Here is a 17040-nt window from a genome sequence, read left to right as displayed (position 1 = left end):
CCGAATTTTAAAGAAAAAGAACGATACCAAACCTCAAATCTGCTTGGGACCTGGAATGCGGTGCATATGAGACCATAGGATTAAAATGGGAGCTGGACAGGTGGTGTCCATTTGACGAAATCCAACTGTTTTTATTTTAAAGCCGGTTTTATCCTCCATCTTCGTCTTTTCTCCCTCCCTTTGCTGGCGTCTCTCGGAAGTATTACTTTAAAATCACATCCTTTTGCACCGCCTTGCCCGTTACCTCGAGGGCTGGCCTAAAGGTTTTAGGCAGGCTGTATGGGAGGGGACTTGGTCCTGGTTGTTTGTTCTTTGGCATATATGAACTCTGATATGACCACCAATGGCTCTACGTAGACCCTTCGCATACCCTTTGTAGACCTTTCGTAAATGTTGGTTTCTACTCTGTACATACACAGCCGCGCAACCAGGCACAACCTCAAAGGTCACGTCATATGGTTCCATATCTGGTTGACACCGTTGTGAAGATATATATTTTGCAATATATGTATCCAAATGCAAGCGCTCTTTCTATCCAATGCTATTGATACAACAAAAACAAAAAAACCAATCTACAACCCAATTATTTCTTCTGCCCATTTTGAGTCTTCTGTACTGACTCAACTTTCCGAGTAGCCGTCTTCACCTGAGCACTACTGGACAATAACCAAAGTAGAGCCACACCCAAAGTTACTAGCACGAGGACATGAACCACCCACCAGATATGCTGCACGCCAGCTGGACACATAGTGATCTCATAGCTCCACTCGCCAGCGACCTCGTCAAACCACGCCGAAAGGAGACCGGCATTACCACCAAACTCTCCCATCATCGAGCGGAGAGTCACCTCCCGGATAGAAGGATCATCAATGTGCTGGCTCTTATTGCTCTTATTGAAGCGCTCCGCAGCCCACTTCCAAGCTTGAGATGAACCGTTGTCGTCGGCTGTTTCAGTGCGGTTGACGAAATGAACAACATCACATCCTGTGTGGTCATGTCCCGTAAGAATGAGCCCGTTCCGGCCTTGGCCACCAGCAAGCGCATTCTCGTCGCCGCTCAGCCCAAAGATGCCTTGCAGCACGCCGCTAGCGCTGAGCGTGTCGCTGAGATGGTTCTGCTCCTTGAGACCACCGTCTAGCCACCGGGGCACACCGTCCGGACCATCCCTGTCGTCAGATTCGCGGAACGAGAAATACGGCCCGTCCGTGCACACCCCATCTTCCTTGTGCAGGGGTAGATGTGTCAGAAGCAAAGTAAAAGCCGACCGGTCCTCGACCGGCGAGAGTCGATTGGCGATCAGCTCGTTCAGATAAGAATACGTATGGCCCTGGACCTCCGCAGAAAGCGCGGGGGTGTCGAACATGAGGGAATTGAGGTTAATCAGGTGCAGAGTAGGGGTAACAAGCTGGTCTCCAGTAGACGAAGACGCAGACGAGGACACGATGGGCGGGTGTTCGAACCGCACATCCCAGTTCGCACGGCCAAACACACGCTCAAACCGCTCCATCCGCGCCTCGCTGATGTCCCCTGCATATCCAATATCATGGTTTCCGGCGACATTGATAACGCGCCTGGCCCAGGCCCCATCCGCGCCCAGGGGTTCCAATGGCGGCGCATTGTTGCCTTCGCCCTGGCTCCAACCTGCAGCACCGGTTCTCATGATGTTGTCGTCGACCCGTTCTCCGCCGCGGAACACTCGGTTCCAGTACCGGTGTCCGCGCCAGGCGAATTCGTCGTCGGAGATCCACTGGCTCCCCACCAAATCGCCCAGCACTGTTGTGTGCGTCGGCCGGGTCCACCAAAAGAGCGTGCGGTAGATATGCGCGAGGTAGTAGTCGTTGCCGAAGAGGTCGAGGCGTTTCACGCCTGCCTTAAAGGCGCGTGGAATGTCTTCAGTTGCGAGGGTTTGGAGACCGGTTGTGATGTTTGAGAGGACGTCCTCGTTCAGTAGAGGGGAAGTGGAGGCGTTGCCGATTGCTTCCTGGACGGCGCGCCAGTGCGTCTTCATGCGAGGGTATAATTCATATTCGGGGAAAGGGAGCGAGGAGTCGCCTTCCAATTGGGGGTCTGCGAGGACTAGGAGTCTAAAGATGGCGGGTTGACTGTTTGTGTCTGAGGTTGAAACGCCAAGGTGTTGGAAAAGCGTGCTGATCACTGAATTACGATATAGCTGCTTCTCACTTGATTGTGAGACAGACTGTGGTAGAGGAAAGGCGCACCCGTTGAAGACTGGGTAGAGATAGACGTAAACAGTGGCGGTCACTGTAAGTGGAAGAAGGAGCGCAAAGGTGCGGGAGAGCAGCCAGCGGAGGGACATGAGGAATCTAAAATGACAGAAGAAAGATAAATGTTATAAAGACCTATACAGCATATTGAAAAGAGTTGTCTTGAACGGTGGAAAAGGAGAAGAAACAAAAGTGCGCACATCGCTAATCGATAAAGATAGCACATATTTACGGTGACACCATACAACATAGGATTGAACTACCCAAGACAAGAAGAGCAACTTATAATTGAGTCACGATAAACAACCTCAGCAAGGATTGACAATTGTGTAATAATACATATCGAGAAATATTTAAAGTAAGCTATTTATATCCAACGTCGGTAGGATGGTGGCTAGGTATATAATGCCCGTAGTAAGAGTTGGCGGTACTTTGGGCGGTGAGAACTATAAGAATGATGTATAGAAGCAAAATAGCCAGACTTGAATAAATTATTATAGTATCTACATTTGCAGACGAAATTAGTATAGGGAAGAACGCTCAGCTCCAGTCAACTTCGTGTCCATAAGCAAGTTAATCACATACTCCCACATAAATCCCCCGACCAACGTACCTGCAATGACGAAATTGGAGTCAACAAAGGGAATAAGTCTGAGCGAGGGGTATATCACATCAAACGCCAGCAAAAAGAAAGAAAACAAGAATGGCCAAAAGGTGTCCTTCAAATAATTCCAAGCAAGGTCACACAAATAATAGGGGCCCAAAATAAATATTCACTTAGATTCTGTTTTGGCCAGAGGATCCGGAAGCAAGGACGAGTGGCCACTGTCCAAGTCTCCAAGGGGGTTAGAGAGAGGTCGCCCGAGGCCTCCATCTGTGTTGTTAATATCCTGACTGCCGTTTGTGTCCTCGAACGAGTTGGCATCAGACTGACTAAGATCCAAGCCCTCAAGGTGGAGACCCGCCTCTTCCTCTTCCTCATTGATGGTCTGCGAGGTCTTGGTGCTGCCCGAAGCAGGCATCAGCTCCGGCGGTCGCTGGTTCATAAGCCGAGCTTGTTTCAGACTAATAGTCTTTTGCTTGTTGGTAGATTCCACTGCCTGTCCCAAATCACGCTCAATGGTCGCCTTCATCAATGCTGCCATCCACAGACGACCCTGCTGGACATTGTCGACCTGGAAGTAGTGGGTGGCTGGTTTTGTGAACTGCACGGTGCGCGAGTTGCCTGACTTTGGGGGCACCAGCTTGAAGAAGAACGGGCCATTTCCGTCCTTAGTGGTCAATGATTGAATGACCGAAGGGGTGGTGAGCTTCGTGCCGCCAGGGGTATCCACGGTGTTGTTGGCATTGGCTGGCAACGCGGTGGAGCCGGTGATGGTTGCGTGTAGAGCGATAATCGGATCTTGATCCGCTCGCAAGACACGGTGAGCAGTGATGTCGATCAAGCCTCTTTCCTCGGTGTCGTCCTCGGAATAGTAATAGGACAGACGACGACCGCGCAGTACAAACAGACGGGGTTTCCAGGTGGTCATCAAGTTGGAGGATCTCTTCTTCATCCATCCACTGTAGTCACAACCATCCATTTGTTCATGCGGTGTCTTCTTCTCAAGACCCCGCGTATAGGCGCTAGTCTCCTTCTTGGACTTGACGGTCCGAGGCCGGACTACAAATCCGTGCCCGTCAGTGGCGGCCTTACCAGACCCATCTGTACTATGCCGTTCCGAGCTCTTGGATGTCGCTGATGGAGTCGTAGATCCGGTGCGAGCAGAGATAGGTTCGGACTCCTGAGGTGAGTCAGGAGATGCAGATGTGTCAATCTTCTTTCCAACGACGTCGGATATAGCACGAAGGCCCATAGCTCGGCGGAACTTGGGGCCAGCATTCTTCAATGGTTGGAATTGCATCGGCGAAGCGCGAGAAGAAGAGCTCTCAGAATCGCCTTTGTTGACCCGAGAAAAGTTGGCGAAGAACCCACTATTACTGATTTTGCTCTCGGTGGTTGACGACTGAGAATTGTTCCCACTTCTATCTGTTGACACGCGCGTGCTTAAGCTCCGCATTCGACTCTTCGGCGGCGTACTGTGATAGGCCTGAGCAGCCGGGGAGACATGCTTTGCTGCGTCACGGATCGAGTCCACACTGCCAATGCGAGAGTGTCGCTTCGCCGGGGACATCACTCTATATTGATCTTCTGCATAGCTTGACTTGCGCGAGTGATTGTTTACGCCGACACCGGCGGACCCCCGTTTCTGTAGAACACGGCGGGTTCGGCGTGAGTCGAGCTCGGTTCCAGAGAAATAACCCCGATCTAGGTCCTCAATTTGATCTGGGGTGCTGATATAAGAGTTGGTGTGAGAACCTGACTCAGCGGTCAGCGGTCCACTCTGTAAGCCACCCGGACTAGTTCCCGCGGAGGTTCCTGGGCGAACGGGCATGGATTGGGGGCCGGAACTCAGAGTCCAGGACCGGTCAAATGAAGGTTTCTTTTGGTGACCAACGACAACCGAATCAGACATGCCGCGTTGAGTGGCGTCAATAGAAGAATGACGACGCGCTTGGTTGAGATCACGGAGTGATGCCGCAGAGATTCTCCTCGGTGAATCATGGCTGTAGGGAGGGGTATGCGGTGTCATCGGCGAGCTGTTGTTGCTAGCCAATCGGGGGTGTTGCACCGGGGCAGAGGCTCGTGGATAACCAGCGCCGTTCTTTTCTGACAAGGTAGGAATCCGAGGAAGAAGTGGACCGGTGTGCCCAGCGCGAGACAATGCACGTTCATCAGAAGGCCCCGAGAAGCTGGAGATGGAGTCTTTCCGGGCTTGCTGCTGACTGAAGCCCTTGGTCTCTTCTTGGAATGCCTTGATCTTATGCCAGGTCTTGAGCCGCTTGCCCATGACTCCAAAATCAAATTCCTTCATGAAAAGGAAATCCTGATCCATATCAAGAAGCACATCACCGGTGATCTCCTGTTCTTCGAAGATGTCACAGTGTTTTGGATCAATACCGAGCCCGCGCAAGCATCTTGCAGTCTGTGAGTGACTCCATTTTCGCACCTCTTGCTCGGTTGGATGACTCTGCTCCTCGTCGTCGGTTTCATGTCCGTTGATATAAGAAGCCCTGTGGCCAATATGGCTGCTGTACTCGCTGCCGGAATCATTGATCGTCCTGGGCTCTTGGGTCGATACACTGTGACGTGGGGTATTCATATCCGTGATGTGCTCGTCAATGACGCTCAAGGTCTCGTTCATAACCGGACTTTCTTCGCCGTTCACATGGTTGTTCATCGAACCACGAAAGGCTTGCTGGATATCGGCCGCCAGACTTGGGCGAGGTAGCGGAGACGAGGCGGATCGATGCTGTGTGGGAGAACCAATTTGCGGTGACTGCATATCGTCGGAGCTAACGTGGCGCGATGCTTGAGGGGTGCTCTGCCCATTCCCGACTGATGCGAACGACGAATCTGCGGGCGCAGAGGATTCCAATTGTGTTGGCGACTCTACGAGTACTGGCGACTCAGCGAGGGTTTTTCTTGGGGCGCCTGGTTTAGTAGTAAAGTCTGTCGCGCAGAAATATTAGCTGGGGGAATAGTTCGGGGGTGATGAGGACGGGTCCTGGGGAGGGTGCATACTCGCAGGGAAGAGACCAGTTTGTCCCGTCCTAAGGTTTTTGCCATAGTACCAGGCATCTCCAAATCCTTCATCCAACTCAATTAATTGAATCTTGTCGCGGGGTAACATGATCAGTTCATCTTCTCCGCGCCCGCCAAATTCATCTAGTTTGGAGTGTTAGAAGCTGGGCGCATCCTGAGAAGCGGTCCTCCAAAGTCGAGGTGTCGCACACGACGTCACTTACGAAGAACCTCTAGAGTGTCGCCGGGACGAACACCCTGTGGTGGGCCCATGGTAACCATCTCTCAATATTCCGTGTGTCTAAGAAAGTCAAGAGAAAACACAATACATGGCATTTGGTGAAAGTGCAAATTTGCTTTGCAAATTGCAACCTGCGTATCCCTCTGGGGAGAGAGTTATGTGACTTCACCGAAGATAAAAAGGGGAGAGAATGTGAGAAATCTAAAAAGAGAGATGGAGATTAGAGAGGATTAGGTTAAACAACTCGCGGGGCTCGGGAGCACGAACCTCAAAGGATCCCGAACTCGGGAGGGTAGCTTGGGTATTTTTCCTTTTTTCTTAACTTTACAGGAAGGATTATATCTGTGCAATCACGATATATATCATACCAGAAAGAAAAGGACCAGGGATGATGGTGAAAGATCCAAAGAATGTCAAATATAGTCAATATATGTATAATACCAAAATTATACCAAAAATTGAAAAGAAGAAAAGGCGAAAGTGACGTGTGCAAATTGTAAGAACCTGGAAAAGTCTGGACTTGACGCTTTCCGTGGTTGAGAGAGATGTTGAGCTGAGGGGTGGCACAACCTTGGAACTTTCAATGTGATTACCTATAATTACAATAATAATTACTAGCCTGACTGGTAAATTAGCAATATAACTTGAACAGTTCAGTATTCCGTTTTCGTACATAATACATACCTACCTGGGTTAGGTATATTGTACTGCTTATATGCAGATGAACCCGGTCATTCTTGCCCAAGTTTATGTTACTGCATATGTTACATATGTACCCATGATGGATCATATTATTATAATTTAGAAGAGCAATTAGAGGATCTACTACTAGTATAGGATAACTATGATTTATTTCGTAATTATAACTATTTCAGTTTTAAGAGAGTTTCCTAGGTACCTGCGTCTATTGTTCACTCTGCACGGATCCATTCCTATTCTGGTATCTAAGCGCTAAAGTCTTAGGATTCTTTATTCCAACATGGTTGTAAGCGCCCTTTATTAAATGGACTTGACCAAAACCATCCTAATGTTTTCAACACTTACTCGATCGTCATGGCCTCACCTAAATCTCGATCGCACGCTAGTGCTGATCATATTGAAGAGTCCAATACTACTGCCAATCTGTTTTTAGGCGGCGTGCGGAGGAACTGGATGGGTCCGCAGACTAACGCCCCAGAGAACTCGGCTACGCGAAATCCTCGCGTTGAGGTCGACCTTACAGTCCCTCCCAAATCCCTCCCCCAGGCTGTCTTAATGTCCCCCATCACGCCCGGTGAGACCCTTAATCAACCTCCCTCACGTGGTCCTATTCATGCAAAAACCCCCGACACGCGAGCTACGGCTCTTCCCTCACCCGTTCTCAGTACAAATTCTCATCCAAGTCCCGTGAACGCGGATGTGATCGTCTCAAGCAGACCTCCCACACTGCCACCAATCTCTACACAACTCACGGCACAGCGTGGCGATGATGAGCGCATGGCGGTCCAACCTCCTAGCGGGCTCGCCACGTCAAGCGCGACCCAGTCCCCTCTAATGGGACCCAACCGGTCCACAGACTCGCCCTCGAACACAGGCACACGCACAGGCCATAACACACAAGGAAGCATAGTCTCGGGGCCGCAACCTAGCCTGCTGCAGATTGGGGGAACTGGGGCTGCGGCCATTCCCGATGAGGTATGGGAACAATGGTCTGGTCAATTGGATGTCTTGGTAAACGAGTTGTCTGCGACGGGAGCAATCCCTGCTCGCTCAAGAGACACGACTATTACTCGGCCTCGAATCCAGTTATTGTGCAATGCCATTAGTCGTAAGGACGCTTTCTACTTGGTGACACATCAGTTGTACTGCCGATATAGCATTGATCCAAGTACATTGGGTCAGATTAGAGCCCCTGAGTCAGGCATGCGATCACTCATCCCTCTTCTGGAAGACAATGGAAAGATGCATGATGCCGCCGTCGTTGGGTTTGCCCATTTCCCAGCGTCTCCACAACAGTTGATGCGGAGCAGGTGGTACCTCCAAGTGTTGTCCGGTGTTCCTGAGTTTTTAGCACGGCTTGCAAATGAATGGCAGGGCATCTTAAGTCACTCTCTTCAGGTTCATCATCCCCCGTTGGTGTCTCGTCTTTGGCAAGCACTCGCTTGTCCATCCCCGATTTTGATGTCGGTGATGTTTACGTGTGCTGCACGGCGCCTTTATCATGATAATGACATCGAATCCCTGCTGGAGTTGTTTTGGAAAGATTTTGAAGATTTCCAGCGGTATAAGGAATCTAAAGCTCCAGAGACGACTCAGCAGGCTCTCAACTGGCAAATCACCCAAGAGTATCTCAACTTCCCACGTTCATCCGAATCACAAACACCATCTTCCTCCCACCCTGTACGACCTCCCAGACCTCAGAATCAAACCATGTCTCAAGCCCCACTACCGCCATCCCGTCCCAGATCTTCGCTTGCTGGTGTGAGTCAACCTGCCGCAAATTCGCCTGCTCTAACCCCACTTGGTGCACCTCTGCAGCCTCTCCCCTCAAATTTGCCCCAGGGCCAGGTTGTTGGCCCACCTGGGTATCAATTTGGCGTAAACTCACCAATGCAGAATACCCCGCAAAGTCCTTATTACAACCCCATGTCACAGGGGCAAGGACAGCGGCAGGAACAGGACCGTGGTATCCGGTGAATTCACATATGAATCACCATATGAATCCACAGATGAGTCCACAGATGCAAATGCACATGCAGGCAGCGGGACATGTACCATCTTCTCGGAGGCACCAAGCACCCCCAGGTTCACATGGTCAACAAATGCAGCGTCGAACAATGCCTACAACTTCAGTAGCGCCTGCTAACTCCTCCACCGCCTCCCTCCAGCCGAGTGCTCTCACCTCTGCGCATCCATCGCAGTCACTCCACGCTCCATCGCCCATATCCACAACACCCACTACAACAAACCATATGGCCCAGCACCCGCTGCCACCGCAAAGGCCTAATAACCATTACAACCGACAGCATTCGATGAATTTGCAGTCGTCTGCCTCGCCGAGCACACGCGTGCCTCAGGGACAGCCTCCTACGGGACAGCATTTCCAGCCTTTACCTAACTCTGCCTTCCTCCCGGTACCCGGCCACAGAGCGCCCATGATGGTGAACCCAAATCCAACGCGTTTCGGTCTACATCTGGTTGATCTCCGCGATTCTATGAAGAAGCTGGTAAAACGAAGTTCAGATGGCAATGAAGTTGAGACTGATTTGTTTACCTATCTCGATACCTTCGTCGTACACCCAACCTTCGTCAACGTTGACCAGTCGATCTACACGTGGAATTTCTCTTTCACGCATGATGAGCAACAAAAGTTCCCACACGTAGCTCACGGGAAGGAAGGCCAATATTCGGTTTGGACCTTTAGGCCCGGTTGCCGGACTATTCGCCTGCGATGCATTCGTCTCCCTGGCGATCCAAACACCGTGACGGAGCAGACTTGGTCTACCGCCAGCACTTTCTGGCCTAGTGTCTTTTACATTCATGTGAATGACAAAGAGCTCTATGTGCGCCGGAAGGTTCACAACGGAAAAGACCTGCCTCTGGACATCACCGAGAACCTCAAAGCAGGCGAAAACAGTGTACGGCTCGATATGATCTTAGGACAGGATGAGTGCAAGACCTCCAAATACGTCTTCGGAGTGGAAGTCATGGAGGTCGCCGAGTTCGACCAGATACTCAGCCTGGTCCAATCCGTCTCTGCCGCGGACTCTCGTGCAGCAATCAAAAAGCGTCTCTCTCCCATCACCGACGACGATGACCTGGCAGTTGTCACCGACAACCTCACAATCGACCTAGTGGACCCCTTTATGGCACGCATCTTCGATGTCCCCGTTCGCTCGCGCCACTGCAACCACCATGAATGCTTCGACCGTGACACTTTCATAAGGACCAGGAAGTCCGTATCCGGTCTGACACCCATGGTCGATAACTGGCGCTGCCCGATCTGCAAGGGAGACGCACGCCCGCAGTTCTTGGTCGTCGATCAATTCCTTGTCGAGGTCCACGCTCAGCTTGCCCGTACAAACCGACTTAATGGGATTCGAGCAATCCAGATCAAAGTTGATGGAACCTGGACCCCCAAGTATGACACCGATGAAACCTCGCCCGCGGCAGACAGACCCTTTTCTCCGAAGCGCAAGGCCGAAGGCCCTTTCGGGCCCTGTTGCCGTGCGTACCAAGGCTGACGTGTCTAGTGGTAGCCACAGCCCGGCTGTCCGCACCCAAGAGCCTACGGTTATTGAATTGGACTAATTAGTTCAAATTTCTTCCCTTTTTCTACTCTTCTAGCGGCCCTGCCCTTCCAATGTCTTTCGTTTATCTTTGCGTGCATTCAAAAAGAAAGATACCCCTTATTGCGTGCTCTTCAAATTCCATGTACTCTCATGATCTGTCGTTGTTGACCTCGAGGGACTGCGTCTTACGGCTACCTCCAATTTTGTCTTCCGATTACCTCAAGGTGTAACAGAGTGAGAACGTAAGATAACAAAAAATTAAAAAAAAATTACATTTGAATCCAAGGCTTCATGTAGAAACTCGGCCCAGTTGTAACTGAGCACCATCGTGCCATAGCGTATACTAAGAAGTTGCACATATTCCAGATAAATCAGTTTCTCTGATATCGCCATTAGATTATACAGAATATATTATATTGGGCATTTAGATAGTACACCAAGTGTTCGGAGCAGGGAAAGACTACTTTCTGACTCTCCTAACATGACTAACGAGGTTCTCAATGACACCCTCGAAAGCCTCTTTTTCACCAACCAAGCCATCCCGCCGCTTCAGCCAGTACTCCAATACTGAACTAGCGCGCTGGGCAAACTGGTTTAGTTCCTGGACATGCAGCTTCAACTCTGCATCTGTGAGACCATTCAATGCAGCATCGGTAGTAGCACACAGCCGGCGGACCGCTGAGAGATCTATTTCTGGCGCTGGCGGTGCGCCACGGCGGGGAGTAGCCTTCTGGCGGGAGGGGGTTCGCCCCTTTTCGGTGTTGTTGTCGTTGCCTTCTTCTTTGCGGACCCGACTCCTGGAGCGAGCGCCGGGGCTCTTTGCGCCGGTGCCTTCTAGATCAATAGAAGGTAGAACGAGCTTTTTCTGTTTGGAGGCTGGGAGGATTTCGTCCAGATCAACGGGCACGCCCAGCGATACGAGGAATAGTCGGCGGATGCGGGATTTCACCCAGTTTTGGGGCTGGAGGGGTGGTGGTGCCACGAGCTGGGACCATAGTGAGAGGGAACGCTCGGTGCTGAAGATTGCTGTGGAGTCTGGGATTGGCTCCACGGGTGTGAGAGAGCTTATGTCTTGGGATTCGGGGAAGAGGGTGTTAAGGGTGTCTTGGAGGGAATCGAGGAGTTCGGAGGTGGATTTGAATGTGTCGAAGTCAGTAAGAGGTGGAGGTGCGTGGAATTGCTGAGATGCCGTAGTTTCAACTGTGGGAGCTTCTTCTGCATTGGGTTCTTGGAAACCATCGTCGAAATCTCCAAAATCGTCATCTCCCATATCTTCCTGCTCTTCTACAAACTCATCAAAATCATCACCCGCTTCTTGCTTTTCATATCCATGGTCGTCGTTCATGTCATCCTCCAATGAGAGGTCTTTGGTTTTCAGGTCTGTATCATCTATGGAGATATCTGGGACGGTCTCTACCGCATCGGGTAATGTGTCACTCGTTGAGCTTGTATGGGCTTGTGGGTGTGACGACAGGTCTTCCTCGGTGGCTATTGTGTCCACCCGCCCGAGCCGTGTCTCAGGAATGTCTGCTGTAGGCCCATCAACCTCAGGAGGTGTAGAGTCGAGAGTTGGTGGCGGTGGGCTGCTATCGGAATCTGAAGCCTTGGTCACGACGTCGGGCACAGCATCGGCGAGACGCTGATCATGTGCCAAAGTGCCGGGAACCTCGCCATGGCTAGGTTCATCTGGATCGACCTTCTCAACCACTGTGCGCGGAACCGGCAAGCCTTCAGTACACAAGCTTTGGTTCTCTGACCCCGCGGGCGAACGCGTCTGGCTATGTGAGCCTTCTGGAATAACCTCAATTTCATCGGGGACCGCGTCCTGTTGTCTTTTTTCAAATGCTGCTGTGCCAGGGGTCTCGCCATGCTGGGTGCTGCTATCAACCCTCTCGACTCGAGTCCGCGGGACAGGGGAAGTGCGACCGGATTGTGGGAGTGACTGGGGTTGGGGATTGCCTTCACTGGCGTCTGAGAAGTATTCATCGTCGCTTTCAGAAGCTGCTAGAAAATATGTCAGTTCCAAACAAATATTCAAGTATATCCAAGGGTCATGTACTATGGTCGCCAGCTCCTGGATCTTGCATTTCTGTAGTTCTGCTGGGGGGGCTCAAGATGCGAACTAGACAAATCGGACAGCCCCTCCGACATGATTGCAGCTTTAATTCAGGGTGTTTAACATGAAAGAAGGGGCACACAGAAATGAATAGTCCAAAATGCAATGGGCCGTGTGTAGTGTGCAGTGATACTTGTTTCCCTGCGATCGATGTGAGTCCAGACACATCTGCCTTAGGCACCCGTTATCGAATAAGTTGGCCAATTTCTTCAGGCACCATTTATGCCTTGTATTCAAGGCGTCAAACTTCAGCGCGCGCTTGCCAAACTCCTTCCAACAATTATTGTCTGTCTTGACGTTCTTGTCCTGCCTTTCTCATTCCACCCTTAGGCTCTTTGTCTCAATTTATTCGATCAAGAGCTCCATTCTCTCATTGCTGGATCTTTCGATCCATTCTGCAGGCCCACCTCCCCTGCTCCGTCTGTCGCTGGCGCTTTCTCTCCGTCCAGCTTTTTCCCTCCCATTCCTCAAGCTCGATCACCAACACCATGGGGTTCTCTTTCGGCACCCCGGCCTCTACTGGCGCCTCTAGTGGAAATCTCTTCAGCACAGCGGGGAACGCTTTCGGTGCCAACAAGGATAGCAATGCGTCTAGTGGTGGCCTCTTCGGTAATGTTGGAGCTTCGTCCACCGGCAACAGCGCGCCGTCGTTGTTTGGAGCAAACCCCGCAAGTGGCCAAAGCACACCAACCTTCGGTAATGCAGGCGCTTCCAGTGCGACCAGTGGCGGTACTTCGGCCTTCAGCTTCGGCGGCAAGGCTCCCTCCGAAACTGGCACGCAGCCCAACTCACTCTTCGGCGCCGCTGCCGGCAGCCAGACTCCCAACAAGTCCACGGAATCGACCACACCTGCCAGCAGTTCCCTATTCGGCGGCGGAGGCACAAAGAGCTTGTTTGGAAACGCGGCCCAAACTGCTACCCCTGCTCCCGCGGGAGGCAATTTGTTTGGCAATAACTCCACCACCCCTGCTGGTCCGCCGCCTGCATCCAACCCACCCAGCAGCTTATTCGGCGCCGCGAAACCGGCAGACTCGACTACCCCCACAGCAGCGCCGTCGTCTACCACGCCTGCCACCTCACAGGCACAGCCCTCTAACAATATGTTCGGAGGGGGGGCAACCAAGTCGCTGTTTGGAGGTGGCGCAACCCCTGCTGCGCCCAGCGGCGGTCTATTCGGTGCAAGCAAGCCGGCCGAGTCACCCGCTCCTGCGACCGCTGCAGAGACAACTCCTAAATCACTTTTCGGCGCTGCTGCACCCGCAGGTGGTGCGCAAAGCTCCCAGACACCGTCTCTGTTCAAGAATACTGCTGCTCCCAGCGGCGATTCCGCTTCGAAGCCTGCATTCCCAGCCCTCGGCGCTCCTGCCTCCGCCGCAAACACAACTCCCTCCCTAGGAGCTCCAGCCACGTCGGGTGCTACCCCTCAAAAGTCTCTTTTCCCTTCCACTGGAAGTGCCACATCCACAGCTGCTCCCTCCACGACTCCAGCAGCAGCTCCTCTTGGAGGAGGCCTGTTTGGGGCCTCGGCTCCCTCCACTACTCCAGGTACTGCGGCCACTGCCGCGCCTGCTACTACTACTGCTGCAGCACCTACGGGCGGCTTGTTCGGCCAAGCTACTACTACGCCTTCGACTCAGCCAGCGACCTCCGCCAGCTCAGCACCACTTAGTGGCCTTGGTAGTAAAACGACCACTGCTCCGACTACAACAGCTGCCGGCGCTGCTCCAGCTGCACCCTCCGCCCTTGGTCAGTCTACTACAGGGCCCGCTCCTCCAGCCCAGTCACGTCTGAAGAACAAAACCATGGATGAGATCATCACCCGATGGGCTACAGATCTTGGCAAATATCAAAAGGACTTCCGCGAGCAGGCGGAGAAGGTTTCCGAATGGGACCGTTTGCTGGTGGACAATGGTACCAAAGTTCAGAAGCTGTACGGCAGCACTGTTGATGCGGATCGAGCTACTCAGGAGGTTGAGCGCCAATTGTCAGCGGTTGAAGGCCAACAGGATGAGCTCAGCTCATGGCTGGATCGATACGAGCGTGAAGTCGACGAGATGGTTACCAAGCAGGTGGGCCCTGGAGAGTCTCTCCAAGGACCGGACCAGGAGCGTGAGACAACGTAAGTATATTCCCAACACAACATCTGATATGGTCTTGCTAACTGAGCATTAGTTACAAACTGGCCGAGAAGCTCTCGGAACGCTTGGATGAAATGGGCAAGGATCTTACTAGCATGATTGAAGAGGTCAACGGTGCTTCATCCACATTGACTAAGACCAACAAGGCGGATGAGCCGGTAAGTCACAAACTCAGTATCGATACGTTTTGTGGGGAATATATTGCTTACGCATCTCTATAGATTTCGCAGATTGTTCGCATTCTCAACGCACACCTGTCCCAGCTGCAGGTCATCGATCAGGGCACCTCAGAGCTGCAGTCCAAGGTTACTGCCGCCCAAAAAGCAGGTCAATCGATCTCTGCTCGTCTTGGATACGGCTATCCTAACAATGGTATGGGCAACAACAATACCGCTGATGATTTCTACCGCTCTTTCATGCAAGGACGGTAAAGGGGGTGGATGGCTTTTTCTAATGATTTGAACTCGGAGTTATCGGCTACTTGGCACCTCGATGTGCTTTGGGGGAATGTTCTGTTGTAGTCAGGAAATGCTAATAGTCGGTCACAATAAAATGCTTGGATGCCGTTTGTGATTAGCACCTTGAACATTCGTAGAATCCAATGCAACAGGATTGACAAATTCTCGGATGCTCATTGTATTGCTAATGTTGATGATCGGACTGAGGCTCCAGAAGATCTATCACTTTTCTCTGTCTTTCTTCTGATTTCCGTGCTCCTTCTGATGCTAGATGCACAGGCAATTGACCCTTGTGATTTTTGACCAGCCGGTCAGCGCCTGCCTCTAGCAGCAACCTGACGAATTCCACATCGCTTCTCCGCGCTGCCAAGTGCAACGGAGTATTTCCTTCCCCGTCCCTTGGTTGTGCATCAGCGCCTTTCTGCAACAAATGCCTTGCCGACTCTAAAGAGCCAGAATCCGCTAGGCTGTGCAGCGGCATCGAGCCCAGCCTAGTTTTTGGCTCTACGTCCGCTCCATATTGTAGCAATAGCTTGAAAAGTTCCGTAGTTCCTTTCAACGTCACGCAATGCAATGGTGTGATGTTGGAATCATTTCCCCGGCTTGGATTGGCGCCTCGTTCCAGCAAGAGAGTGGTCACAGAGGCCGGCCCCAGTTGCTTACATACAGTGCCCTCCCAGAGTACCGCCAGCAGCAATGGTGTTTTCCCACTTAACGATCTTGCCTCTATATCTGCACCCTGGTCCAGCAAGAACGCTGCTGTTTCTGCCCGGCCATTCCAGCACGCCCGATGCAGTGGTGTCTCACCTTGCTCATCTTTCACCTCGATATCGGCTCCTTTCTCCACCAGCAACTTCACAGTCTTGACTTCATTGGTTGCCTGGTGCAGGAGCGAACTTCCATTCCGACCCCGCGTGTCCAAACGGGCACCGCTTTCTATTAGGCACCGAGCCACTTCCACGGAGCCAGACCCGCACGCTACCTGCAACGGAGTCTCGCCACCATAGATAGATTCGATGTTGGCACCTTTCTCAATCAGAACTCTCACCACTTCCTCGCGGTTATTGTAGGCTCTTTCAGCCGCAATATGCAATAGGCTACCCCTGTGGCCCGTCAAATTCGCGTCAACGCCGTTATCAAGCAAAATTCTAGCGACGGCTGCCTTATTGCGGAGCACTGCCGATCTGATTGCGTCGTTGGGCCCCCCATCGCCTTTGGCGTTCGGGTCGGCTCCATGTGCCAACAGGAATGCAACAATATCTGCATGGTCGCTGTGAACGGACTGTATCAATGGTGTTTTTCCTGTTTTCCTGTTCCTCGAATCGATTTGCGCTCCTTGTCGGAGTGATTCTTGGGCTGTTCCTAGTTGTCCCTGGCTTGCTGCCCAATGGAGTGCGCTCCCTTGGTGCTGTCGGACGTTGTAGGCATAGAGGAAGGGGTTCAGGAGCATAAAACAGCGGCGACTGGTGCTTGCAAATGCATTTATGTCTCTTTGGCAGTCTTGTCTGTCTGATATGGCTAGCAGAAGCTCATTTGGTAGGCTAAGGAGAGCCATGGAGGGGTATTTGCCCAGGTGTCGAGGGCTTAGACCAGGTAAGATGGAAGGAACCTCAGTGTAGCTGGACGGTCCCGCTTTGTTTATGTGGAGACCGTCGACAACCTCCAGCTTACATACATATTCTTGTGCTCGGTCCAATCACGGGTGTATTTTTTCTTCGCTTCTTTTTGCACCGAATCCTTTCTAACAAGCCAAGGCATCCATTCGAAGCGATAAGAAGCGAAGAAAAACCCCCTGTGTGGCCCAAAGCCCAACCCGCTATGTATGCGTTGGGCCGAGTATCTACACCTGGGCATTGTACAATGCTTACATACGTATACACCTGGTCTGCCATAAACACACACTGCGGGACACCTGGGCAATTTCCCCGGGTTAGTTATCTTCCACAAAAAAAAATACGAAAATCCT

The 17040-nt window shown here is 51.8% G+C and overlaps 7 protein-coding genes across 7 annotated transcripts; 3 read left to right on the top strand and 4 right to left on the bottom strand.

Moving 5' to 3' along the window:
• Positions 1–266: 266 nt before the first annotated feature.
• Positions 267–2317, bottom strand: N7519_002351 (uncharacterized protein; the record flags this gene model as incomplete). Its single annotated transcript, XM_057289129.1, has 2 exons — positions 267–405; positions 621–2317. 2 exons carry the CDS (start codon positions 2315–2317, stop codon positions 267–269), a joined length of 1836 nt encoding a protein of 611 aa, XP_057150331.1.
• Positions 2318–2998: 681 nt separating this feature from the next.
• On the bottom strand, positions 2999–6132 carry N7519_002350 (putative polarized growth protein (Boi2); the record flags this gene model as incomplete). Its single annotated transcript, XM_057289128.1, has 3 exons — positions 2999–5778; positions 5851–5994; positions 6075–6132. The coding sequence occupies 3 exons, from the start codon at positions 6130–6132 to the stop codon at positions 2999–3001; spliced, it is 2982 nt and encodes a 993-aa protein (XP_057150330.1).
• A 1012-nt stretch (positions 6133–7144) lies between these two features.
• N7519_002349 (uncharacterized protein) lies at positions 7145–8767 on the top strand (the record flags this gene model as incomplete). Its single annotated transcript, XM_057289127.1, has 1 exon — positions 7145–8767. One exon carries the CDS (start codon positions 7145–7147, stop codon positions 8765–8767), a length of 1623 nt encoding a protein of 540 aa, XP_057150329.1.
• A 125-nt stretch (positions 8768–8892) lies between these two features.
• N7519_002348 (MIZ zinc finger domain protein) lies at positions 8893–10314 on the top strand (the record flags this gene model as incomplete). The annotated part of the gene is made up of 1 exon (XM_057289126.1): positions 8893–10314. The coding sequence occupies one exon, from the start codon at positions 8893–8895 to the stop codon at positions 10312–10314; it is 1422 nt and encodes a 473-aa protein (XP_057150328.1).
• A 508-nt stretch (positions 10315–10822) lies between these two features.
• N7519_002347 (DUF5102 domain-containing protein) lies at positions 10823–12449 on the bottom strand (the record flags this gene model as incomplete). The annotated part of the gene is made up of 2 exons (XM_057289125.1): positions 10823–12366; positions 12422–12449. 2 exons carry the CDS (start codon positions 12447–12449, stop codon positions 10823–10825), a joined length of 1572 nt encoding a protein of 523 aa, XP_057150327.1.
• A 517-nt stretch (positions 12450–12966) lies between these two features.
• N7519_002346 (putative nucleoporin Nsp1) lies at positions 12967–15047 on the top strand (the record flags this gene model as incomplete). The annotated part of the gene is made up of 3 exons (XM_057289124.1): positions 12967–14597; positions 14651–14774; positions 14838–15047. 3 exons carry the CDS (start codon positions 12967–12969, stop codon positions 15045–15047), a joined length of 1965 nt encoding a protein of 654 aa, XP_057150326.1.
• A 211-nt stretch (positions 15048–15258) lies between these two features.
• Positions 15259–16629, bottom strand: N7519_002345 (ankyrin repeat domain-containing protein; the record flags this gene model as incomplete). Its single annotated transcript, XM_057289123.1, has 1 exon — positions 15259–16629. One exon carries the CDS (start codon positions 16627–16629, stop codon positions 15259–15261), a length of 1371 nt encoding a protein of 456 aa, XP_057150325.1.
• Positions 16630–17040: the final 411 nt, after the last annotated feature.

The sequence above is a fragment of the Penicillium mononematosum genome, assembly GCF_028829835.1.
Source record: "Penicillium mononematosum strain IBT 11891 chromosome Unknown utg000002l:1.0-8112719.0:1.0-8118358.0, whole genome shotgun sequence".
Taxonomy (NCBI): domain Eukaryota; kingdom Fungi; phylum Ascomycota; class Eurotiomycetes; order Eurotiales; family Aspergillaceae; genus Penicillium; species Penicillium mononematosum.
The sequence above is the reverse complement of the archived record's forward strand: the minus strand, read 5'-3'. Positions and strand labels throughout refer to the sequence as shown.